The 26339-nt window shown below is 45.8% G+C and overlaps 1 protein-coding gene across 2 annotated transcripts in view; it reads left to right on the top strand.

The window, feature by feature from the left end:
• Positions 1-26339, top strand: part of LOC120946788 — a 149275-nt gene that overhangs the window by 35247 nt on the left and 87689 nt on the right. For both annotated transcript variants that reach the window (XM_040361485.1, XM_040361486.1), the window contains exons 6-11: positions 5702-5836; positions 20976-21133; positions 21236-21321; positions 21466-21544; positions 25391-25464; positions 26027-26128. In XM_040361485.1, the coding sequence (XP_040217419.1) occupies positions 5702-5836; positions 20976-21133; positions 21236-21321; positions 21466-21544; positions 25391-25464; positions 26027-26128 (634 nt within the window). The remainder of the gene's footprint in view (positions 1-5701; positions 5837-20975; positions 21134-21235; positions 21322-21465; positions 21545-25390; positions 25465-26026; positions 26129-26339) is intronic.

The following is a 26339-nucleotide window of genomic DNA, read 5'->3' as shown; positions in this document are numbered from 1 at the left end:
TGTATTCAAACATTAAAGGCGGTGAATTCCTCAGTCACCTGTGTTCATTTATGACTAATTTATTATGGAACATATCATAAACTGCTTCTGACATCCAGGCCTCTTCTTGCTCATAAATCTGTTTCCACGTGTTTACATAACTTGCGCTGAAGTTCAGGAAGGGACCTCCAGCGCTGGGGGGGATTTAACCCCTCGCTGTGACCTAGCGCAGGTATGAGAGCCCGATCGGGAAACATTGCTCTCCAGAAAACACAGACAGATGTGTCGGTGATTCAGGTACCATCTAGGCGTGTTCTGTGTCCAATTATTTCTGGGACGGAAATTCTGCAAGAAGCTGTGACGTAGAATATGATGCAACACAGCAACTGGTGCTAATCTGACTATTCCTAGGCAGATAATTCAAAAAAAAAAAAGACACATACCTCTCTGCATATTACCTGATGTCGCAGAAACCTTCCTGCTGGTCAGCCAGATGATGGTTCTTCTCAGTGCTGCGTCAAGGTCTATTAACAGTTAAAGTGATACTAAACACACAGGGCCGGGTTCAGATACATTGGAGTATCTTTCAGCGGGGCGTAACGTAAATTAGGGCGCAAGTTCCGTATGCAGAAAGAACTTGCGCCCTTAGTTACGGCGGCGTATCGTCTGTGGTCCGACGTAAGCCCGCCTAATTCAAATGGGGATGATGTGGGCGTGTTTTATCCAAATGAATGGTGACCCCGCGTATTTTATGTTTTTTACGAACGGCGCATGCACCGTTCGTGAAAGAATCCCTGTGCGCATGCTCGAAATTACACCGCAAATCGTCATTGCTTTAGACGTGAATATAACTTACGTACAGCCCTATTCGCGAACGACTTACGCAAACGACGTAACATTTTCAAAACTCTATTAGAACCGTTCTAATAGGAGCGACGCAAGTCGCTCCGACTTAGAAAAAGGTTCTTGTACGACTTTGGGAGCGACTCGGGGCGACTTGCATTGACTTCTATACAGAAGTCATTTTGCAAGTCGCCTCTGATGTCGTCTTCAGGACGCCTTGCCGAGTCGCCCTCGAAGTCGTGCCGCCCCAGTGTGAACCGGTGACTTGTCGGTATGGTTCCTCTATCGAGATGGTTCCTGTAAGGACTGCGCAGGCGCAATCCTTGCCGACGGAAATCTCCGAACCTTGGCCGGCATCCAGGCTCATTCCTTAACATCCTCATGGATTGGAGGATGTTAAAAAAAAGAGCCAGGAGGCCAAGCGACCGGCCACTTACCTCAAATTCCACGTCGCCCTGGAGGTTCAGTGATTTCCGTCGGCAAGGATTGCGCCTGCGCAGTCCTTACAGGAACCATCTCGATAGCCGTCAGATCACCCGACTCTTATGTACCTTTTTTTCCTAATCGATATACAGCTGTCACATGACCCAGCTCTTTCCCAGCCTGTCTGCAGGGAAATGGTGGCAGAAGGAGCTTCTAGTCCTCTCCTTCTGGTCACATGTTCAAAATAAAAATAAAAACAGCCTTTGGGTTCAGAGTAAAAATAAATAATATCAATAAACTGTTTTAAATTGTCATGCAAATTAAATATTTGAAATCAAATCTTCATTATTTTGGTGAAAATAGCATGGTGTGGGTGGATTACTGCCAGTCACACGCTGTGTGATGCCCTTCCAGCCCGTGCCTTAGAATAACAGGGAGGTGAAGCCTCCATCAATCAATATTATATCCCACCCCCATTGTGTTTGGCTGGCTAGTGTACATGGAGGAGGAGAGAGCGAGTGGGCTGTCATTTACCACTGTGTATACGCCCACATGCGTGACTCTATACTGTAGTCACATTGGCTGCTCACATAGGGGCCATATGATAGTGATACAATGAGAAGGGGGGCGCCAATTGGCGTTTTGGGACTTTAAGTGAGATTACATATAAAATGCATCTCCATCCCGGATTCAATATGAAATAAAAAAAATTGGGACTTTAAATGAAACAGTGTGCTGATGGGGGTAAAAAATGAAATGAACCAATTGAGAGTAGTATACATGTATTAAGTAGATAAAATATCTACACAGTAAAAACAGGTAGCGTGTACAGTGACACATAGCATAACCAAGATTTACATCATAATACAAATGTTAACTATGTGTTAACATTTGTATTATGATGTAAATCTTGGTTATGCTATGTGTCACTGTACACGCTACCTGTTTTTACTGTGTAGATATTTTATCTACTTAATACATGTATACTACTCTCAATTGGTTCATTTCATTTTTGTTATGTACAATGGATTTGTTCAATTCAATCAATAAATGTAGACACAAAAGAACTGGGCAGTACACAACAAAAAATTGTAACATAACTTGTAAACTATAAGAGTCATCAAATTGGTTGATCAGAATAAAATCCCATTAGCGCATATAGCTACATCTTTGTAAACCTGACGCGGCGTGTATAAAAAACACTCCTCAGGGGCAGATGAGATGGGATATCTGGAATAACAGAGTAAAAGGTAATCAAAATATTGAACTAACTTCCACCAGAAAGGGTAAAAAGTCAGTTAGGGTTACTTACAAGGTATGCCACGTAGTGATGTATGTGAAAAATATAGAACCAAAAAGGCTGTCCGTTCCGGGAGCTGAGGTGGCAAAGGGTCAAACAACTAGCAGCACGCAAAGGCATCACCCCTAGGTAGCAGGTCGCCGGGAATGTCATAGAGTAGGGTATTCCCTCATAGTCCCATGTAGAAATCTGTAGTGCTGCTAGTTGTTTGACCCTTTGCCACCTCAGCTCCCGGAACGGACAGCCTTTTTGGTTCTATATTTTTCAGCTGAGATTGGAGGGGTGGTTTGAGTCAGACTGGGCAATTTTTTCCTTAAAGCGAAGTTCCACCCAAAAATTGAACTTCTGCTTTTCAGATTCCTCCCCCCCTCCGGTGTCACATTTGGCACCTTTCAGGGGGGATCAGATACCTGTCTAATCCAGGTATTTGCTCCCACTTCCAGGCATAGATCGCCACAGTATATGCACCGCTTTGTGAAGCTATGTTATTAGTCGTTGTCACTGGAAGGTGACAATGTCGCAGCTGGCAGATGTGTACACTAACCGATCCTAGCGAAGGATATTGACTTCCTGCTTATAAGCAGCATCTATAGCTCCACCTAAATGGCAGAATTGAATTAAAATTTAGTCTGGAGGAGGCTTCCATCTGCTCTGAATGGGTTGGTTTTTCTGTCTGTAAGCAGAAAAGCATATTAGGCTCGCCACACACATTTCAATCTTATAGTTCATTCTCCTTTAGCTCTACCAACAACAATGTAGTACCTGGACTGACTTGATTGGATTGAAAAAATATATACTCTTGTTACATGGTTTGGGTAAATCTGAAGTTGATTGTGCATAGATTGTATAGTTAGCAGTAATGTGTATAGTGATTCTCATGCCTCGTACACCCGACGGGAAAACTGCCATGTTTGCCTTTGGTCGGGAAAACCGGCTGTGTGTATGCTCCATAGCAGTTTTCACGGCAGGAAAACCTGCGAGCAAAAAAATTGTTCTCTTTTTTCCCGCCGCGATTCTCTGTGTTTTTTTGCTCTGCAGTTTTCCTATGGGAAACACTGCAGTGGAGCATACACACGGCCGGTTTTCCCGACCAAAGCTGTCATGGCAGTTTTCCTGTTGGGAAAACCGGCCGTGTGTACCCGTGGAAAAGCAACCGAGCAGGTTCTCGGTTTTCCATGGGGACTTTTGACCGCCGGGAAAACCGATCGTGTGTACAGGGCATTAGAGGTGTGTTATCCAAACAGTGCTTTACTATTCGGCAGTATCTATACCTTTTATAGGTTTAAGAGTAATATAGGAATGTCCAGTCCATGGTATTTATCATTGGGCATATGTGGGGCTCCTCCTGGGAAATCAGAGAGGGTTCTGGGGAATTGCTCACTTCTAAGGCCTTTAAAATCAGATCATCTGTGCTGGTCACACCAGCCTAAAAACTGTTGGTAGTGACAATTGCAGCGTCCCACTCAGGACATGTGGGAACTGCAAAAGTATTACTTCTTTGTCATTGCTATATTGCATGTCATTTTGCATTGCTACACCTGTGGTATCCCTGTTCATAGGCTGGTCAAGTGTGCTTTATACTTCCCACCACAAGATGGGGATAGCACCACTCTGGGATATCTATCCCAGCTCAGGTTTTTCTGTGGTCAGTTGGTCAGTTCAGGAAGTGAGTGTGCAGAGAGAAAGCAGAATGTGAAGGTGAGAGAAGGTCAGTCCAGAGAAGGGACAAATTGGAACTGCTAAAATCAAAGGATAAAAAAAGCCAGTAATCGGCAGCAAAGACCTTTGAGTATAAGGCTGCATTCACACCTCGGCGTACTAAATCGCTGCGTTTTGTCTCGCGAATTGCGGCGACAAATAGCAGCGTTTTGTACCGCGATTCGTGGCGACAAAACGCCACGATTGTGAATGCAGCCTTCACCCCCTCTATGGAGATGGTTCACATCTCCTATGCCGAACGCCGAAAGACGCCTGAAAAAAAGGTCCGGGACTTTTTTTCAGGCGACAGGCGGCAGGCGTGGAGATGTGAACCATCTCCATAGAGGGCAATGTTACATCATCCCTCTGGCGTGTCCTGGCGTGTCAAAACGCCTAGGTGTGAATGGGCTCTAAAGGTGAAGGATTTCTTAGCCACCAGCAACCTCACCAAGGTCACTGGATTCAAAAGAGACCAGGAACAAGTAAGCATTATACTGAACCACGGCCTGAGTCCAGGCCTACTAAAGCCTATTAGCAGTGGATCAGCAGAACTCCTCTATTTACCCAGAGACTGTATTCTAACTGGATGTTTGTACTGCAACCAAAACCAGACACAGTAAAAGTTTGTGAGTTGTATCCTACCACTGTCTACCTCGTTCTTCAACATTGCTACTACAACTGGTTGTACCACCATTAGCGGTACTGGCGTCACAACAAAATACCTTCAAGTGACCCAGCCGCCACAAGCACTCTAAACACCCTTGTCATCACGGGCATCTCAACCACCATCTTGGCTGGCGTTTCTCTATCACAGAGCGTGCCCCGGAGGATTTCGTGCTGTCTTCCCTTTCACTGTGCGACCGGCCCAGGGAGGCTTTCTGCTAACCGTGAATAAACCGATGAACTGTATTATTGCTGTCTCTCATCGGCCCACCGTGCACCTCACGTGTTCCCCTGCGGTTCTGGTTAGTCGCACAATGTCCTACAGACTTCCAATAGTGACACCAACCTAAAGACTGCCGGAAGGGACACCAACCTTTCAGAACATATAAACTTTTGGTGGTGACATAGGCCTTCAAACTGCCTTCTGTAACTTTGGCCTGCAAACTGCTGGTGATGACCCTGGCCTACAAACTTTTGGGTATGTCACAAATACTTATGACACTGTTGATGGTGAACCTGGTTTGGGTAGATCTGACACTGCAGATGTTGAGGGACATTTGACACTGTAGTGACACTGGTCCGGGTACACTTGACACTGTTGATGGTTACACTGTTCCCGGTACATCTGACACAGTAGATGGTGACACTGGTCGGGGTACATCTGATACTGTTGGTGGTGTGTTGTCAGTAATTGCTGGAGTTTCAATAAGAATGTACCTGGGGCCGAACATAGAGACTTACCTTACCTGTGGCATTTGGTTTTCTGTCCTGCTAACTTTCTTGTAATGTTTTCAGCTTGTCACAGAAAGAAGAGGAGATTGTGACACTCAGAGATAAGATGTCTGCTGTGCAGGAGAAGAACCAGACATTGCAATCTGCCATGGCTGCTCTGAAACTGGAGGCCGAGGAGAGCCGGAGGAAAGCAGAGAAGTATAACTGCTTTATATTATGTATATAACTGATATAAAAGGAAGTATCATTTTTATACCTTGTGTAGATGATTAATAAATATTCAATATTGCCTATGCATCACCCAGCCAATCAAATGTTTGATATTATTTTGTGACTTGAATGAGGCAGATGAGAGGTTGATAGGTTAAATAACATTAGCGGCCTTTAAAATCAACTTTTATGGGGATTTTTCCCCCCCATTATCTTAGCCTACCCTGTTTTAGAAGTATTTTTTCCTCTTTGGCGGTTCTATCGCAGCCCCTATAAATGTGTCTGAGGCACCTCTGACCACATCAGCACCTCTGTCTTCGGGGAAAGTTTTCAAAGTTCAGGTGAAAGTGCGTCCAGAGTTCATACAGAGGCCGCAGGGAATGTCGCTAATCCCGCCTTAGCGCGTCACGTCTCTGGAGACCTATTTGTGAGAGATTTCAAGGTGTTTAACAATTACCGCAAGATTACGGAGCCCTTAGATCTGGTCTTGTGTAAAGTGTAACTAGAGAGGAATGTGAGCAGCAGATCATGGTGCGAATCTCAAATCATTTCCACATTATTATCCAATGTCACCGATGTGCAGAGAAAGAACAGAGCTCACTGCTGGAGGAGTCTGAGCTGCTTCTCTAACTACACAGTGTCAAAGAGAACTGCATAACAGTTTATGGAGGCTTAACCGAGAGTTGGCTAAAAGCCACATGTGTGTCCAAGGATGTGCAGCATGAGGATGGCAGCTATAGAGGGCACTATACTATAGGAATCCATCACCCCACTTTCCTATTGTGGCCCATATTACCACACCCGTAATCTCAAATATTAAATGGATCTGAGATTAAAGCGCCACAGCATAGGTTATTAGTCTAGATACTTTTATTCCAGTGTAAGAATAAATGGAAGCCAAAGCATTTCGGGGGCCAGAGTTCACCCCCTTCATCAGGGCTTAGGGACTGATTCAACCAGCTGTTGATGAATACAGTGCTTTATTTGGCGAAACTACCACATGTATTGTATTTTTGAATCCAGCCCAGCTGTTTACATTGTTCCCCATCCATAATCGCTGATAATGGGAGTGAGTTCTGGCCTCCTCAAAAAGTTTCTTCCATTTGATCTTAAATTGGACTAAAATTATTATCTGGGCTATTAACCTGTAATGTGGATGCATTCAGTTGCATAGCAAACCAAGAGAACTATGTAAAAGATCCTTTGGTATATAGAAGCTGCCAGTCCAGAATCCAGACACTGTTAAAGCATCAGTAGCACACTATTGGATAAAAAACTAAAAGGATAATTCTAGGGTTCCTGCGCTAGTCATTCATTCTTCCAAGTAATTATTATTATTATAATGGGTTTTTATAGCACCAACTGTTTGCACAGCGCTTTACAACATGGCGCTAGACAGGACAGTTACAATACAATTCAATATGGGAGGAAACAGAGGGCCCTGCTCTTTAGAGCTTAGGACAGTGACCATAGATAGTTTCTCATTGTGACTCATATTACTGCAGCTGCAATCATAAATGTAAACTTAAAGCGGTGGTTCACCCACAATAACAACATTTGAGCATTACATTAGGCATAGTAGCGCGAGCTACAGTATGTCTGTATTTATTTTTTTTGCCTCGTACTCACTGTGCAATCCTATAGTGAAGATTCCGACTCCCCGCGGGGAATGGGCGTTCCTATCCAGAGGGAAGATGATTGACGGCCGGCTATGGCACGTCACGCTCCCCGAAGATAGCCGGAGTAGGTCTCGGCTCTTCACGGCGCTATACGGCGCCTGCGCACAGACTATGCGCAGGCGCCGTGAAGAGCCAAGTCCTATTTCGGCTATTTCCGGAGAAGCGTGACGCGCCAGAGCCGGCCGTCAATCATCTTCCCTCTGGATAGGAACGCCCATTCCCCGCGGGGAGTCGGAATCTTCACTATAGGATTGCACAGTGAGTACGGGGCAAAAAAAATAAATAAAGGCATACTGTAGCTCGCGCTACTATGCTTAATTTAATGCTAGAAAAAAAAAATGTATAGGGTGAACCCCCTCTTTAAAGAGGAGCTCCAATCTCCCACCAAAAAAAGTAAAAATCAGCAGCTACAAATACTGTAGCCTCTAACTTTTAATCCATGCAGGTCCAGCACTGTCCTCAACTGAGCCAATTCTTCAATGCACAAGCTGTGCTTTGTGAATGGTCCCGCAGTCTTTTGGGACCTGTAATCTGGGCTGAAGTGGGAACCTGTCAAAACCAGGTATCTGCTGCCCCCCCCCCCCCCAAAAAAAATGTGGCAATTATTTAAGAGGAGGGGGGAGGATGCAAACAAGCAGAACTTCTCCTTTTGGGTGAAGTTCTGCTTTAATTCCAGAATCAGCTGGTAATGTTTCTATAAGTATGGAGGAAACATTATGCAGATGACTCCACATCCAGGGTTCTCATTGATGGGCACTGCAAATACTTTCCTTGAAAGTCGTTATATAATATGATATAAGAAATAATAAAATATTTAAAATATTTAAAAAAATATTAAAATTGAAATGAGCTTCAGTAGCTCTCAGGAGAAATTTAAAGTCCACTTAAAAAACATCTTTCCTTCCTTATTGACTTGCAATACATGGTGAAATTTCAGGAAAGTTGCACGATTTTTGCCTTAATTCCAGTAAAGTGAAAACAGTCCATTTCTTTCATGACCAGAGTAGTTCAGAGCTCACTTCTTTAAAGGGTAAGAGCCAGTTCACACTGCGGCGGCACGACTTCGGGGGGGCGACTCTGCAAGTCGTCCTGAAGACGACTTCAGAGGCGATTAGCAAAATGACTTCTGTATAGAAGTCATTTCAAATCGCCCCAAGCCGCCCCCGAAGTCGTGCAAGAACCTTTTTATAAGTCAGAGCGACTTGCGTCACTCCTATTAGAACGGTTCTATTGAATAGAATGGGAGGCGACTTGTCAGGCGGCTGAGCCGCCTGACAAGTCGCCCCAGTGTGAACCGGCTTTTACTCCACTTCTGTGGAAATTATGATTTCTTGGCCATTTTTCAGAGAATAAGGCCCGTTTCAGACGGACGGCTGTTTTGCCGCAGTTAAAAGCACTACAAATGTTTTGTGAAATTCAAGGCTCCAGGCACTGCGATTAGCTGCATTTGCACATTGCGATTACATGCGTTTACGTGCGTTTAACTGCGGCTGCGTTTAGCTGCGGTATTCATTTCCATAGCAACCATTTTTATTTTTTTTGTTTTTGTTTGGGTCCCTTGAATTCTAAAACGCTGATATCCGCAGTTGACAAAAAAGACTGCGATTACCTGCGGTTTTGTGCATATAGCTGCGCTACATCGCACCTGGACGCATTCAATTCTATTTTTTCTATTCGCACCAAACCGCATATAACGTAATCGTGCGTAAACGCTGTGTGTGAATGGGGCCATAGGAAAACATTATGTGCTTTTAGCTGCGGTAGAAAAATAGAAAATCCGCAGCTAAAAGCACCATTCTATCCGTCCGTCTGAAAGGGGCCTAATAATAACACAAAAACTTTTCTTTCACTCATGGTTAGGGCTCTTTCACACAGAGCGGACCGTTTCCGGGTCCGCTCCGTGTGTCTCCGTCGGCTCAGCGGGGATCCCCGCTCAGCTGTCGGCGGATAGGGCGGTCCCCGCACACAGTGCAGGGACCGCCCTGTCTCTGCTCCGCTGTCCCCTATGGGGAACCTGATGCAGATGGACCGTCTGTCTGTCTGCATCAGTTCCGCTCCGCCGAACGGAAGAAAAATAGGGTTTCTTCCGTTCGGAAAAGCGGATCCCGACTGACGCGGACGCTAGCGGATGCTCCATCCGCTAACGGACGCGTTCCCATAGGGATTCATTACAAGTCCGTTAAAGGACTTGTAATGAACGGACAGACGGAGCCGACGTCTGAAAGGGGCCTTAGTGTTTGACTAAAGCCGTTTATTATCAATCAACTGTGTTTACTCTTTTTAAATCATAATTACAACAGAAGCTACCCAAATGACCCTGATCAAAAGTGTACATACCCTGGTGATTTTGGCCTAATAACATGCACACAAGTTGACACAAAGGGGTTTGAATGGCTATTAACGGTAACCATCCTCACCTGTGATCTGTTTGCTTGTAATTAGTGTGTGTGTGTGTGTGTGTGTGTGTGTGTGTGTGTGTGTGTGTGTGTGTGTGTGTGTGTGTGTGTGTATAAAAGGTCAATGAGTTTCTGGACTCCTGACAGACCCTTGCATTTTTCATCCAGTTCTGCACTGGACATTTCTGGATTCTGAGTCATGGGGAAAGCAAAAGAATTCTCAAAGGATCTGTGGAAAAGGGTAGTTGAACTGTATAAAACAGGAAAGGGATATAAAATCATATCCAAAGAATTGAGAATGCCAACCAGCAGTGTTCAAACTCTACTCAAGAAGTGAAAAAGAAAAGTGTTTGTCATATCATTCATATTCTCTGAAAAATGGCCAAGAAATTATAAATTCTGCCAGGGTATGTAAACTTATGAGCACAACTGTATCCCCTATGCTTAATTTGTTTTTTATTGGCACTGACATATCTTTTCTAGTGCTGAGAGGCAACAAATAAAGACCTGTATAAGTGGGGAAAATGAAAAAAAAAATTATTTGTATGTGTGTGTGTGTGTACATACTGTACTGTAAATTATACCCGGGCATGTCAGAAGTATAAGCCAACCCTCCCCACTAAAATCTGTCACTAGAAAATACATGAGGTATAAATCTTTCATTGACCCTTTCTCCAGTCATATGGATCTGCTACAATGACATTTGCAGCCCCGCCATAAACTTTTTCCCAAATACCGCAGAACAAGAGGTATGTTCAAAGTTCACCTGTGCCCAAACTGGGCACATATTTACATATGCTGAACAAGAGATTTAGGAAAAAGAAAAAGCCATCAATCACCTCTGTAACTGCAGTCATTTTGCTCAATTCACAAAGCTAGGATATAAATTCCATTTGTTTAGTCACATGACTAAAATTAGGATCCTTGCATTTAAGATTTGTGAATTTTATTGAATTAATTCTCAAAGATCACAACAGAAATCACAGTTCAACTCCCTCAATTCTCTATAGAGCATAATCTTGGCAGTCGATTAGCCCTCTGATGTAAACACACAGCAGGTGCAGAAAGGCATAGAAAGTGTTTGAAACCAATTCAGAGTCTGTTTTGTTTTAGAAGATTGATTACTTCACAGTGTCTGCAGCTACAGAGGTCATTGATGACTAGATGGATGGATTTTAGGAGCTTATTTGCTGATTGCTAAAGTGTGACGAAAGCCAAAACTTTTTTCTCTATTGTCCTTTGAAGGACACGGCTTGACAACCAAAGGTTATGATGCTACCTACAAGAGAAATGGACACTAGATATATAGAAAATGGAAGGTCATTTAGCTATAACCCGTAGAAGCTATAACCCCTCCCACGCCAATCCAGCTCAGTTTTGCTTACAGTCTTAAGAATTGATCTTCCTCACCTTCTGCTATATTTTTGTTTGCATTAAAAGATTTTTACTACTATCGACCTTCCCTTATAAATTCAGGCCAGATATTTGATTTTCTGGAAGTCCTTTCAGTGGACCAACAGGCACATGTTTCTCAGTTTATTAAGTATGCTGGTGTTCTCTCTGCGATGATTCTGCAGTCAGCAGTGACAACCCATCTGTATTTTAGTTCACACTGTACTCTGCAATTCAGATCTGGTGAGTTTATCAGGCGATTCCTTGCAGAGGTATCGGAACCAGAGCTGTGACAATTTTGTGTCGCTGTCTCTGAAGACTTTTTGCGAGTGGCTAAAGTAAAGCTCTCGCTGGGTGGGTAATTTTTCCCTTCAAATGTAGGTTTTTATGTGTTTAATGCCGCATACACACCATCACTTTATGTGATGAAAAAAAACAACTTTTTCTGTGAAGTAAAAAACGACGTTTTTGAAACTTCAATTTTCAAAGACGAAGTTGCCTACACACCATCGTTTTTTCACAATGCTCTAGCAAAGCGAGGTTACGTTCACCACGTTTTTCCATTGAAGCTCGCTTCATAACTAGCTTCTGGGCATGCGCGGGTGTAAAAACGTTGTTTTAAACGTCGTTTTTTGCTACACACGGTCAATTTCTGTGAAGTAAAAAACGACGTTTTGAAAAACGACACATAAAATTGAAGCATGCTTCAATTTTTTTTGTCGTTTTTCACAAGACATAAAATGACGTTTCTCTTATCGTCCATGGACGGACACAGCTCCTTAAATCTTGACAAGTGGGTTATGTTCCCTGTTTACAGGAGAGGACTAGGCAGAAACATGTTAAATAGTTAAATACATGTTACATTAACAGAGTTGAACAGCCCCGCCCAGGGGGCGGTCCCTCCAGACATAACCCTCCTCACTGCAGCTTGCAGCCTCAGTTTCGTTCTGCCTAGCAAAGGAGAAGGACGTATGGCTCCCTTTGGGCCCAGCGCCCTGAGGAGAAATTTTATTTTATTTTACTTTACTTTTTCTTGAAGAATCTTCTTTCAACTGTTGGCTGAGAGACAGGCTGGATAATATAGATCCTTGTAGTCTACTCAGTCCGACCAGCAAGCGTGGGCACACCTTTGCAAAGAGGCTTGGTCTGCCACGCCATACCTCATGACTCCTGAGGTGGCCGGTGAGCTTTGCTCCGAGGTCCACATATGACTGGGCTGTGGTGTTGTCTCACTCACAGTGGACCGGGCCGACAGCTACCTCCATTTCGGTTGTAGTTCTGTCAGGAATGCGTCAGCGAGTCCTCGCTTGGACGGGTAAGTACAGTCCCTCCTGCTTCGGTGGGTTGGTACAGCTGGGCATTCCTGGGGTTCGGGGGTCCCTTCCCCTTACTTCCCTGCTCCTTTCCCTTGCTGCATTGCTAACATTGCCGCTGTCAGGGGGGAGGGGGCCTTCCTGAGGGGACTGTGTTATCTGGCCTGTGTTTTTTCTTTTTTGTATTGGGCTTTCCTGTGAGGTAAAAAGCCCTGTGATGAGCACAGATGTTTATGATTATACTTCAGCAGACGCTGACTGATTGGTGACACCTGTAACGGTTTTGCTTTTTATGCTGTATCTGTGTCTTATCCTTAAATAAAACAGCCCTATGAGGCTTTTCCTGTTAAAACACAGGTCCCTGCAAAAGTTACCTCACGGTTCTTTTCCTCACAGGCAGCGCTGGGCAGTCTCCTCCTGAGGGAGTCCCCTGGTTACCCCTGGTCAGCGCAGCAAGTGGGTGAGAGGCCCTGAATAGGGCTCTAGGAGCTTTTGTCTATTTGTATGGACAGGTGTGCATATTATAATACACACTATATGTAAATATTGGAGTCAGTATCTGGGTCCTTCCCCACATGCTGGTGGTGGCAGCAGGTGTTAGCACCTGTGATTCCCACAGAGTTTTTATTGTAGTCCTGGACACAGTTTGTGCCAGGGTGGGGGTGGACTGCGGGCGGGCGGTAAAAGAGTGCCCCCTTCCCCCGTTATCCCCTGGGGAATGCTCTGTTATGGAGCCATGGACTAGGTACCTAGTTAAAAAAAAAAAAAAAAAAGGCAGAATAAGGCATTTATGGGTGCGCTTTTTACTGCTGCAAGGGACTCTCCTAAGCTGCATAGTGCAGCTGGGTTTCCGCCGAGGGCTCGGTCTTTTTTGGATCACACAAATCAGACCGCTGTGTAGGTTTTTTCCTTCTGTGCCCTTCTTTGATAATTTCTGAGATGCGGAATGAGAAAAGCCACTGAGGGCTTTTGTAGTCCCTCACCGCCGGGCGGGAACCCCCGCTTGTATGGATCTGACTGATAGAAGATCCGAAGTACTGACCCGTTCCATGTTTACCATGCTGGGGTCTGGCTTGCGGCCTATTGTGGCCACTACACTGGGGTCTCAGTGGTCGCTGGCGCTATTTTTTGGGAGATTTTTCAATTACATTGAAAACTCCCATTGGCGCCCATTTTGTCGTAGCCACGCTATGGCGCAGCTTACATTGTGCTGGCCATTTTCCTGTGGCCGCGTTCTGAACGCTCGGCGGCCATCTTGGAGTAGTCCTGACCCCTAGTGCTGTATACAACTCACAGAGTGAGCATTTTGCACTAGACAGTGGAGGAGCACCGACTCTCTCCTGAGGGTATTAGCCTAGCGGACCAGCTGGTCCAGGGCCTCATATAGGTCTGTGATGCTTCATTGAATGCTGCGCCCTTGTTATCCAGGGCGTCTGTTTCAGAATGGTTTTATGCACACGGTGGTGTAGTGCTTAACTCCATTACTTGGCAGCAAAAGAGTCATTGGTTCGAATCTGCACACTGACGCCAATCTTCACACTGACGCCAATCTGCCTGGAGCTTGCATTGTCGCTCCCTGTGTCTGCGTGGGTTTCCTCCGGGTACTCCGGTTTCCTCCAAAGACATGTGTGCATACACCTACATAATATACATACACACTATGTGTGTGTATTATTTAGGGGCAACCCTCCCAGGCCGTCAAAGGCCCAGCTGGGGGACTAATCTGTCCCTGGGTGCATAAGCCGATCACGCCGGCACCCAAATCCTGCCAATGTATATAGCCTTCCCTCCCTGTCTCTAGGTGGGAGGGGCGGCTTGCAGGTTCACAATTCAGTGAAACCTCCCTGCTCTCCGACTAGTGGGTCTGCGAGGTGGTCTCTTCGGAGTACTAGATAGGGTTTCCTCCTATCCACAGAACAAAGTTCTGTCCTTGTGTCTTCCCCTCCCGGCACGTCGGTCTGCCTTGGGCAGTGTGGGATTTGCTAAGCTGCAAGGTAATTTTACCTTTCCTGCAGGACGAGAGTTTTGGGGTTTTCTATGGGCCTCAGGCCCTAAATACCTTTGTGAACGTCGGGTAGTTCCGCATGGAATCCATTTGTTCGGTGGTAGCTGTGCTTCATCCGGGGGATGTCCTGACGTCCTCGGACATCAGGGACGCATACATGCATGTCCCGTTTTGCACATGTCACAGTGTTTTTTTCTGTGCTTCGTGATGAGAGAAGGGTCTCTGTCAGCCTGTGGCCCTCCCTTTTGATCTGGCATCAGCACCATGGGTTTTCAGCTAGGAGCTCGCACTTATTTGAATTTTGTTGGGACAGCGAGGCTTTGCCTCATTGGCTACTTTGACGACTTTCTTCTGAGAGCAGCTTCTGTCTCCGACCTAGTGGATGGGTTATTCCCATTCAGACCCTCCGAAGATTCGGGTGGATGTTAAACGTTTAGGCCAGAAAGTGTAGCTCAGTGGCAGCAAGCCTGCCCTATATGTGTGCGACCCAGGGTTCAAATTATGGGCATGCTAGGTTCCGACTCAGCGTTGGAGTATCTAGTGTTGATCCAGACTCCTCAGTGGCAAAGGTCCTTCTTCCCCTGGAGAAATTGCAGACTCTTCAGTCTGCGGAGAAGGTATTGGCATCACGCAATCGGTCTTCTCTCCGGGCGCCTGCTGGTTTGGGGTCTGTGGGTAGCCTCCTTCAAGGTGGTACTGTATGCCCAGTTCCACACCCTGGTTTTCCAGTGGAACTACTGTCCAGGTGGTAAAAATCTCTTGTCTCTGAAATCATTGGATTCCTGTGCGCCACCTAGTCAGAGTCTCTCTGAGTTGGTGACAGAGATTCCCGACTCTTCGGTCCGGGAAGTTGTTCCTTCCTTCCAGTGGTCGGTGTTTACGACGAATGCCAGCTCACGGGTTGTGAACCTGGAGGTTCACAAAACTGGGGGGTCCAGTCGGCCCTGAGTCGCTGGACTTGCGTGGACCTATGACCACACCTCCTTGAATGTGTCTGGTCTCGGTAGCTACCCAGGGTCGGGCCTGGCTAGTGCCTGGTGGAAGACCGCCTGGGAATACCAGGTGCTGTCTACTGTTCATTGTCCTACTATTTTAGGCGATCAGGCTATGCTTCTCCTTGTGGTCGACCGATCTGGTTTCAGCCGGACAACGCCACGGCCGTGGCTTCAGTCTACCATCAGGTATGCCGGCAGGCAGACTACTGGAGTCGCCAGATGCTGGACCAGGGCGACTGGTCTTTGTGCTTGTGGTGTTTCGGCTCCCTTGCAGGAGGTGAGCCTCACATGGCATGGATCTCCTGGCAGCTTGTCTCCGCCGCAAGGGTGTCAGTTAGTGGCCAGGTCTAGTGATCTTGTACAGACGCGTCAGTCGCGCTGGTGGCCCTGTGTTGTCTGTATCGGTGATTTTTTGCCATTCCTCCATGGTAGTTGCTTCCTCGGCCGCTCCACAGAGTGGATGCTGAGGAGATCCCGATGATTCTAATCGCTCCAGATTAATCTCAGCGTCCTTGGTACGCTGATATCGGGCGCCTGGTAGCGGAGGCACCCTGGCGATTGCCAGGGCAGGAGGTTCCTGTCTCAAGGTCCCATACTTCCTCCTGTTGTACAGTCACTGACTTGCTTAACATGGTTATTGGAAGCCAGACTTTAGGTGACCAGGGTCTGTCTGACTCGGTCATCTCAACAGGGCACCGTAGTCTTCTTCCGGAGGATCTACCGTCGCACCTCTCTTGGTGCGAAGGGATGGAGTGACGTCCACGGGCGTACTTTCGGTGTCCAGGGTCCTGCTGTTTTTAAAGCTTGGATTGGATCTAAAAATTGCTTAAAGCACCGTTTGGGGGCAGATTTCAGCCTTGGCTGTGTTCTTTTAGTGGCCTTTTTGCGGCCCGTTCCCTGGTGGGTCCCCTTTTTTTGTGTGCAAGGGGTTTGTCATATACTTTCCCCTCTTGGCCCATCTCTTCCCCCATGAGTTTTGACTCTGGTGCTCTCGGTTCTTCAGGAACCTTCCTTTTGGAAACATCAGAGATTTTCTCTTGACACTATCTCAGAAGGTGGCCCCTTTAGTGGCCTTTACCTCTGTTAGAGGGGTTTCTGAGTTGGCGGTCTTGTCTTGCAAGCCGCCATGCTTGATCCACCATAAGGATTAGGTGATGGTGCGCCCGCGACCTTCCCTTCTTCCGAAGGAGGTTTCGGCCTTTCATACTTTAGGCGTGGTACGCGCTTTGCGGGTATACCAGCCTACTACGGCTCCATTTCGGAGCTTCTGACTCTCTTTTGTGTCGGTGTCTGGTCCACAAAAGGGCCTGGCGGTCTCGTCGACCACCATTTCTCGGTGGATCGGGCAGGCCGTCATACAGGCCTATGCTCCTAAGGGCGGGCCCCCCTTTCCGGTCACGGCACTTTCGACCAGGGCAATTGGTGCTTCCTGGGTTTTTTTTTTTTTTTTCCCGACATCATGCGTCGGTCTCACAGGTGTGCGAGGCGGCGATTTGCTCGTCCGTTCACGCTTTTTCCAGAATTTACATGGTTGCTGTGAGTGCATCTTATGATGTTTTTTTCAGCCGCTAGTTTTTGCCGGCGGCTGTTTAAAGTTGCACCTCCTCCGTTGAGGAGCTCTGCTTGTTTTGGGGTGAAGTTAAAATTGTTTTTACTGATATATTTCCCACCCCTCGTTTTTTGACACTGCTTGGGGACGTCCCACTTGTCAAGATTTAAGGAGCTGTGTCCGTCCATGGACGATAAGAGAAAATAGGATTTTTTGTACTCACCGTAAAATCCTTTTCTCTGAAGTCCATGGACGGACACAGCTCCCACCCCTCCTTTTTAGGTTTGTACTGCTTGTTACGAACTGAGGCTGCAAGCTGCAGTGAGGAGGGTTATGTCTGGAGGGACCGCCCCCTGGGCGGGGCTGTTCAACTCTGTTAATGTAACATGTATTTAACTATTTAACATGTTTCTGCCTAGTCCTCTCCTGTAAACAGGGAACATAACCCACTTGTCAAGATTTAAGGAGCTGTGTCCGTCCATGGACTTCAGAGAAAAGGATTTTACGGTGAGTACAAAAAATCCTATTTTTCCCCCACACACGATCATTTAAAGTGACGTTTTTAAAAACGCCGTTTTTTTTCATCACATAAAGTGATGGTGTGTACGCGGCATAACTGTCACTTATGTGATCGTAGCTGGCTGGGCAGTGATAAGGGACAGATTTTTTGTTTGTTCTGGGCTTCCCTTTGTGCCTCTTCAGCTACGAGTAAGCATCCCATGATGTGAAACATGTCAGCCACCCTTTTTCTGTTGTTCACTTCAATTTGACTGCATCGCTTTTGGTTGTTTTTTGGATTTTATTTGTACAATAAAGACATCGTTTTAACCACTTGCCGCCCGCCCTATTACAAAAAGACGACGGCAAAGTGGTTTCAATATCCTGACTGGACGTCATATGACGTCCTCAGGATATTGAGCCGCTGCGCGCCCCCGGTCTGACACCCCGAAACATCGATCTAGGTAAAGGGTCTCTGACGGAGACTCTTTACCACGTGATCAGCCGTGTCCAATCACAGCTGATCACGATGTAAACAAGAGCCGGTTATCGGCTTTTCCTCACTCGCGTCTGTCAGACGCGAGTAGAGCCGATCGGCTGCTCCTCTGACGGGGGGTTTGTGCTGATCGATTATTATTTGCTAATTCCATGTTACTGCGTGTTAAGTAAAAGTTTGGTGAGAGACGATTCACGCTTTTCAGTCTGTTACAGCGTGACGAATGTGCTATCTCCATTACAAACGCTACTTTTACCGAAGGCGCGCTCCCATCTCATACTTTATTCTGAGCATGCGCGGGTTTTTAAGCATACACACAAACGTGTTTCTCGTCGTAAACCAGCCTGACGAGAAACACGACAAGGAAATTGAGACTCCCGACGAGAAAAAAGAGAACTCTATTTTTCTCGTCGAGATCAACGACAGTTTTCTCGACGAAAAACATACACACGACTGTTTTCCTCTGCAAAAAAGCTCTGCCACCAAGTTTCTTGATGGATTTTGTCGAGGAAAACGTTCGTGTGTACGAGGCCTCAGAGTTTACCTTTCTGTGACTTCCTCATTTACACAGTTGGATTCCCTTTTTGTCATTCTTGAAGGTCCTAAAATAGGATATCTGGCTACCAGATCCACTATTGCTAGTGGATTCTAATGGTTGTTTTGTAGATGTATGAATTGCAACATAAAGGGGGTTATTTACGAAAGGCAAATCCACTTTGCACTACAAGTGCAAACTGCAAGTGCAAAGTGTTCTTGAAATTTCACTGAAAGTGCACTTGGAAGTGCAGTCGCTGTAAATCTGAGGGGTAGATCTGAAATGAGGGGAAGCTCTGCTGATTTTATCATCCAATCATGTGCCAGCTAAAATGCTGTTTTTTTTATTTTCCTTGCATGTCCCCCTTGGATGTACAGTGACTGCACTTCCAAGTGCAATTTCAAGTGCACTTTGCACTTGTAGTGTAAAGTGGATTTGCCTTTAGTAAATAACCTCCAATGTTTCTCCTTTGTCCTTTAGAGACCTTTCACACTGGTGCGTTTTTGCGGTAAAAATAGCGCTATTAAAACGCTCATAAAACACTCCAAAAACGCCCCTCTCCATTGAAATGAATTGAAAACGCTGTAAAATCGCAGCAAAAACGCGGTAAAATAGCTGTGTTTTACCGCTATTTTAATGCTCCGCTATAGGAGTTTCCAGTGTGAAAGGGCTCTTAAAGTCCAATCCACTAAGTAAGTGAGTACTTCTTGGCCTGTTCCTCATCAAGCCTCTATGTTTCAAATCTGTAAAGTTTCAACCTGCTCTTTTGTTCATATATTCTTTAGGTTTTCCACGGATGGTGTGTCTGCTGATGCTATTTTGGAAACAAGGTTGTGCAAGCAACAGTTTAATGCACTGGCGTCTCTATTGTTTTGTATTTTTCTTGTTGTGCTGGTTCACCTGTGTTTATGTTGGTGTAACCCGACCCTCCATTTGCAATCCTTTTAGATGTTCCTAGGTTGCTTGGTGCCAAACTATGTTTCTCAGTGGAGGCTAGAGAAAATACGATGTTTGTGCTCACTGTAAAAAAAAACTTTTCTTGTAGTGCATTGCGAGACATTGTTTCCTCCCCTATTATACTATTCTCTCTTTGAACTGATTGCTATAACTAAGCAGCATTGATGTGGGAGGGTTTATAGTCTCTGGAGGGCTGGCCTTCAGTTTTCTATGTGCCTAGTGTCCAATATTGGTAATGTGGGGTTGTGTTCAGTATTGGTTATGGATGTGGGGGTCATGTTCAGTATTGGTAATGTTCAGTTTATGTAATAAGGGTTCAGGTTCAGTATATGTAATAGGGGGTCATGTTCAGTGTAGGTAATGGGGGATCATGTTCAGTATTGGTAGTGGGCATGTGTATGATTGGTAATGGAGGGGGTCTGGTTTAATATTGGTAATAGAGGGTCGTGTTCAGTATTGATAATGGGGGTCATGTTCATTATTGGTAATGGGGAGCCATGTTCAGTATTGCTAATGGGGGAGTCATGTTCAGTATTGCTAATGGGGGAGTCATGTTCAGTATTGCTAATGGGGGAGTCATGTTCAGTATTGCTAATGGGGGGGAGTCATGTTCAGTATTGCTAATGGGGGAGTCATGTTTAATATTGGTAATGGGATTCAGTTTAGTATGGGTAAGGCCAGTCATGTTCAGTATAGCTAATGGGGATGAGGGTCATGTTCGGCATTGGAAATGGGAAGTCATTTTTAATATAGGTAATGAGGGTTCATGTTCAGTTTTGCCAATGGTGGGGTCATGTTCAGTATAGGCTATGGGGGAAGGAAGGTGTGTCATGTTAAATATTTGTAATGGTGGGCCATGTTGCATATTGGTAATGGGTCATGTTAAGTATAGGTTATGGGGGAACGTCATGTTGCATATTGGTAATGGGTCATGTTAAGTATAGGTTATGGGGGAACGTCATGTTGCATATTGGTAATGGGTCATGTTAAGTATAGGTTATGGGGGAACGTCATGTTGCATATTGGTAATGGGTCATGTTAAGTATAGGTTATGGGGGAACGTCATGTTGGTATAGTTATTGGGGGATCATGTTGAGTATTGTAATGGGAGTCATGTTGAGTTTGGTAATGTGGGTCATGTTTAAGTAATGATGGGTCACTTCAGTATTGGTAATGGGGTTCATGTTTAGTATAGCTAATTGAGGGGGGGCATATTTGGTGCAGTTAATCGGGGGTCATGTTCAGTATTGGTATTATGAGGGCAAGTTCAGCATAGGTAATGGAGGGATCATGTTTTGCTCTATGTGTGCAGATTGGATTTGGTGATCCAGGCTCTGGACAGACAGCTTGAGATGGAGAGACAGACACACAGACAGTCCTTGTCTGATCTTCAGAGTCAGCTAAATTTTTGCCAGGATCACATACAGGAGATGAAGGAATACACTGCATCCTACCAGGCCTTGCAACAAGGTAAGGGTGTCGAGGTCTGGTTGGTAATATAGCCTCATGTATTTTCTTCACTCTCATACTGATCCTACAGACTGGAAATAGAGACATTGTTCTGTATTTCAGCTTTCCGGTCTCCAATGACCCGGTTGAAACCAAACATCTTGTCAGCACCAGGGAAGGTTCCTGCAGACCGGACGGCGGTCTCATCGGTTAGTGCGATCTTTGTCTTTGTGGTCTTAGTGATGGCTCTGACACATTATTACTATGTCTGTTAAATATTTTAGATCCTCCCTCCCTTAACCCGTAGATTTATGTTTGGATATTTGTCTAATAAGCCTCTTACAATTTTGCAGACATTTGTGTCATCATATCTGCAGACCAGCAGACACATGTACCAGCAGCTTCTCCATGTCCGGAATACCGTCATGGATGGTGAGACCAACTTACTAAATATACAGTGTGAGATTACATTTATACATTCCCACCAACACTCGTTTACTGTTGGATCCCTTGGCTTTCCCGTGGCAGATGATCAGATACAGGCCTTGGTCTGTCCCAGGGACCCAGGAACTGGTATGGGGACTAGGATGTGGCTATTTCTGTGAAATATGTACAGTATGTCTGATTCACATAAGCTATGGGGGTGCCAAGACACAGAACTCATGTTACTCATGTAGCAAATGTATCATATTTGAATTCCTTTCTGTCTCGTATATATACATCTGGACCTACAAAGGCTGGGGAGGAGTCCAGGACACTGTGTCAGTGCAGTGAACCAGGTTCAACAAAGAATTTTATTGAACATTCTGGAGCTCAAGGGAATTTTGTTGTCTCTCTGTTGCTGGTCACCGTTACTGGAGGATCAATTGATCAGGATCCAGTTGGACAATGCCTCAGCAATGACATAAATCAGCCATCAGGGAGGGATCAGAAGTCTTTCTGCGGCAAGAAAGGTAGAAACAGTTCTAGCCTACATCCCAGATGTAGACTGAATGCAGGCAGTCTCCCTCAGCAGACTGGATCAGAAAGAGCGGTCCCTGTATCTGGAAGTCTTTTGGGACCTTTGTCACAAGTGGTGGATGCAGGTCGGGGACTTTCTGGCATTCAGGTTCAACAACAAACTGAACAGGTTTATCTCCAGATGCAGAGACCTTTTAGCAGAATCAATGGATACTCTGGTGACTCCATGGGGTCAGGACATCCTGATCTACACCTTTTTTACCTGAAGCACCGTCTTCATCTTCTCCACAAGATGGAGTGAATTCCAGTGATCCTCAAAGATCAGCATTGGCCGAATTGTATGTGGATTCTCCAACCTGATCACATTTTTGGCAGACACCCAAGGACCAATTTACTGCCCTGCATGACGATTACTGGCTTTAGAGCAGGGCTCAAAATTTCAAGTCCTGAGCTACTAGCCAGGCCTCAAGAGTTACTCGCCACCAGTTGCCCCACCTAATCCATACACTGCTCCACGCCTAATTGCGCCCCTAAACACGCCCTCGTAGATTATCTAATGGAATGACACTGTTAATTTTTTTATGCAGAATCAAGTTACACAATTAAATATTACCAAAAACAACTTTAACAAAATGGGACAGGGCACTGGGTACAGACCAGAGGGACAGGGCACTGGGGGCAGACCAGAGGGACAGGGCACTGGGGGCAGACCAGAGGGACAGGGCACTGGGGGCAGACCAGAGGGACAGGGCACTAGAACTGGATCTCTTCCCCATTCTCTTGCTGTCTCCTCTGCAACTCCCATCCATCCATCCTCTCTCTCCCTCTCCTATTCATCTCATCATCAGGAGCCTGTGTGTGCGGCTCCACGCTTGCATGTCCCCACTTCCCCCTTTTATTCAGGCTGGCAGTGAGGAGAGGAGCTTCAGCACATCGGGTGGGAGTACAATCCAGCGCCGAGATCCACACAACTGCACAGCCGTTGACACTATAGCACAGCGCACATTGACACCGCACAGCACACATTGAGACCAGTCTGCTCACAGTGCTCAGGCTGAACTGCTGGACACCTACATAGAGCACAAGGAGAAGAAATCTGCACAAACTAGAAGGCTGCCGCTCTCATGTCAGACTACTTTTCCCGAGCATGCACCTTTCCTCTTCGGCCGCCAATCGCATCAGGGCTCTAAGTGTAGGCACAGATTGAAGGGACATTGGTCATGCAGCCCTGTCATCACTCGCCCCCAGCTTAAATCCACTCGCCAAATGCTAGCAGGCGAGTGGAAATTTTGAGGGCTGCTTTAGAGCATGGCTGTTAAAACCCAGGTCTTGAGAAACAGGGGTCTCTCTGATTTTGAACTTTCTATGCTGTTAAAACGTACAAAGTTGACCTCCTACAAGTTATACAATTGCATGTGGAAAACGTATTTTGCTTGATGCAAGGAAAGAAAATTTTACCCCAGGAAATAATCCTTACGAAAAATCCTAAACATTATGAAATCAGCCTTTCATTCTTTTTTTAAAACCTTTGCACTGAGCATCCCCGATCCTCATATTCTAGGGTCCCCCAACAGTGCTCCTGGCTCTTCCTCTTCTCAGTGTGCCATCATAGGAAGCCGCTTCCTATTGTGGGACACCTGTGGGCTTGCTGCCTGTGTTCATAGACATAGACAGAGCAGCTCGGCCCCACCCCCTGTTTCCTCATCACAGGATTTGATTGACAGCAGGAGCCAATGGCTGCTATCAATTTGCCGTGTGAGGAGGGAGACAGCCACACAGCAGCACTGGCTCGAGATTGGGCCCAGGTAAGTATGAGGGAGGGCTGTGAAGAGGGAGCTGCACAGAGAAGGTTTTTTTTTACCCTAATGCATTGAATGCATTAAAGCGGGGGTTCACCCGTACATAACACTTTTTCTCCTTAGATGGATGCTCGTTTTGTTTAGGGGAATCGGCTAGTTGTTTTAAAATATGAGCTGTACTTACCGTTTACGAGATGCATCTTCTCCGCCGCTTCCGGGTATGGGCTGCGGGACTGGGCGTTCCTATTTTGATTGACAGTCTTCCGAGAGGCTTCCGACGGTCGCATCCATCGCGTCACGATTTTCCGAAAGAAGCCGAACGTCGGTGCGCAGGCGCAGTATAGAGCCGCACCGACGTTCGGATTCTTTTGGCTACTAGTGACGCGATGGATGCGACCGTCGGAAGCCTCTCGGAAGACTGTCAATCAAGAAGGAACGCCCGCTCCCGAAGACCCATACCTGGAAGCGACGGAGAAGATGCATCTCGAAAACGGTAAGTACGGCTCATATTTTAAAACAACTAGCCGATTCCCCTAGACAAAACGAGCATCCATCTAAGGGGAAAAATAGTTTTATGGGTGAACTCCCGCTTTAAGGTCAGAAAACTTCTGCCTTTGAAATCACTTTACACAGAATAGTGTCTATTTTTAATGCAGCGCCATCGGAGGGCCTGAAGCTCACAGGCATCCAATATTGCATTTCAGCCCTGTCCCTTGTGCACAGAGATTTTTTTGTCAGAGTCTCAGGCCCCGTACACACGACCAAGTTTCTCGGCAGAGCTGAATTCTGCCGAGAAACCCGGCCGTGTGTACACTTTCGGCCGAGGAAGCCGACGAGGATCTCGGCGAGGAAATAAAGAACATGTTCTCTATTTCCTCGTTGTTCAATGGGAAATTTCGGCTCGCCGAGATCCTCGGCGGCTTCACAAGGAACTCGACGGGCAAAACGATGTTTTTTGCCCGTCGAGTTCCTCGGTCGTGTGTACGGGGCCTCAGAATTTTTTAACAATGTTGTGAACTAGATGATGATATATTTTTAGTCTTTGCAATTTTAAGTTGAGTTTTATTCTGCAATTGTTCAACAAATTGGTGAACCTCTGCCCATCTTTACTTTTGAGACACTCCGACTCTCAAAAAGCTTTTTTACACCCAAACATATCACTGACCTATTATTGCCAATCAACTTAATTAGTTTCAAAATGTTCTTCCAGGTCTTGTTTATTAGTACCAGTTACTTTGCCATCTTTTTTGTTGCCCTGTCCCAACTTTTTTTGAGAAGTTTTGCTGCCATCAATTTTACAACTACCTTATTTTCCCTAAAAATGGTGCATTTTCTCAGTTTAAACGTTTGATATGTTTTCTGTTTTCTATTGTGAATAGAATATGGGTTTATGAGATTTGCAAATCATTGCATTTTGTGTTTATGTGGATTTTACACAGCAGCCCAACTTTTTTGTTATTGGGGTTGTACTTTCCAGTGCAGATCTTGTATCCAGTTTTGATTTATTTTTTTCCTGCAGACTTTGATGCCTTTTTAGAAAGACAAAGTAGCAAATCAGAAAACGGAGGATCTCAACCACAGTTGGATGGAGAGGTACTATACACATGCAATATCCATAGCCTGCTCTTTAGCAGCCATTTATGCTGACCGCTGGCAGAACAATAAATCTGATTTGTTCATATGGGTTACAATGCTCTGCAGGGGCGGACTGACAACTCATGGGGCCCCCGGGCAATAGAAGATTTTGGGGCCCCCGGGCTTACAGATGGCCACCATGCCAGGAGGTACTGCAGAGGCGGGGCAGCTAAAATATCGGGATTTTCACATAAAAACATGTCGGTTTCGTACATATCAGGGACAGATGTAAAAAAAACACAGATTTGTACATACTGTCCCTGGTTTTACTGAGACTGGCAACCCTGATGGGGCCCCCTAGTGGCATGGGGCCCTCAGGCAGTGCCCGAGTGCCTCAATGGTCAGTCCGCCCCTGGTGCTCTGCAAATGGTTTTTGCTTGAACGAGCAGCACCCAATCTATGTAATTTATGTTTTGAGCCGATCTGTCTGTCTACTCCATGCTGCCACACAACAATGTATATTCTCTTCCTTGTATAGTGAATTTTCAGGTGAGTGATGTGAGCTGTTTTTTTTTCTCAGACACAAAGCTTCCTGACCACCCTGGAGGAACTGACACAAGAGCTGTCACTGCTGAGTCAGCAGAGAGAGAGTCTGGAGGAGCGACACGCAGGGTACAACCAGGTAATAATCTGCTGGATTGTTATTTTGAGATGCAGTCTTGGGGATTAGTTCTTGATGTTGGTACAACTGTCATAAATGTATGAAAGCCTCATGTTTGACAGGTCAGGCTACTAAATCCGCCTCCGGAGCTGAGAAACCATATTCCCACCCAACGATCAGTGTAAATACTCTGAATTTGAAGAGCTGTTCCATAACTCGGCAACTCAGACTG

Source organism: Rana temporaria, chromosome 8 (genome assembly GCF_905171775.1).
Source record: "Rana temporaria chromosome 8, aRanTem1.1, whole genome shotgun sequence".
Taxonomy (NCBI): Eukaryota; Metazoa; Chordata; class Amphibia; order Anura; family Ranidae; genus Rana; species Rana temporaria.
The sequence above is the reverse complement of the archived record's forward strand: the minus strand, read 5'-3'. Positions and strand labels throughout refer to the sequence as shown.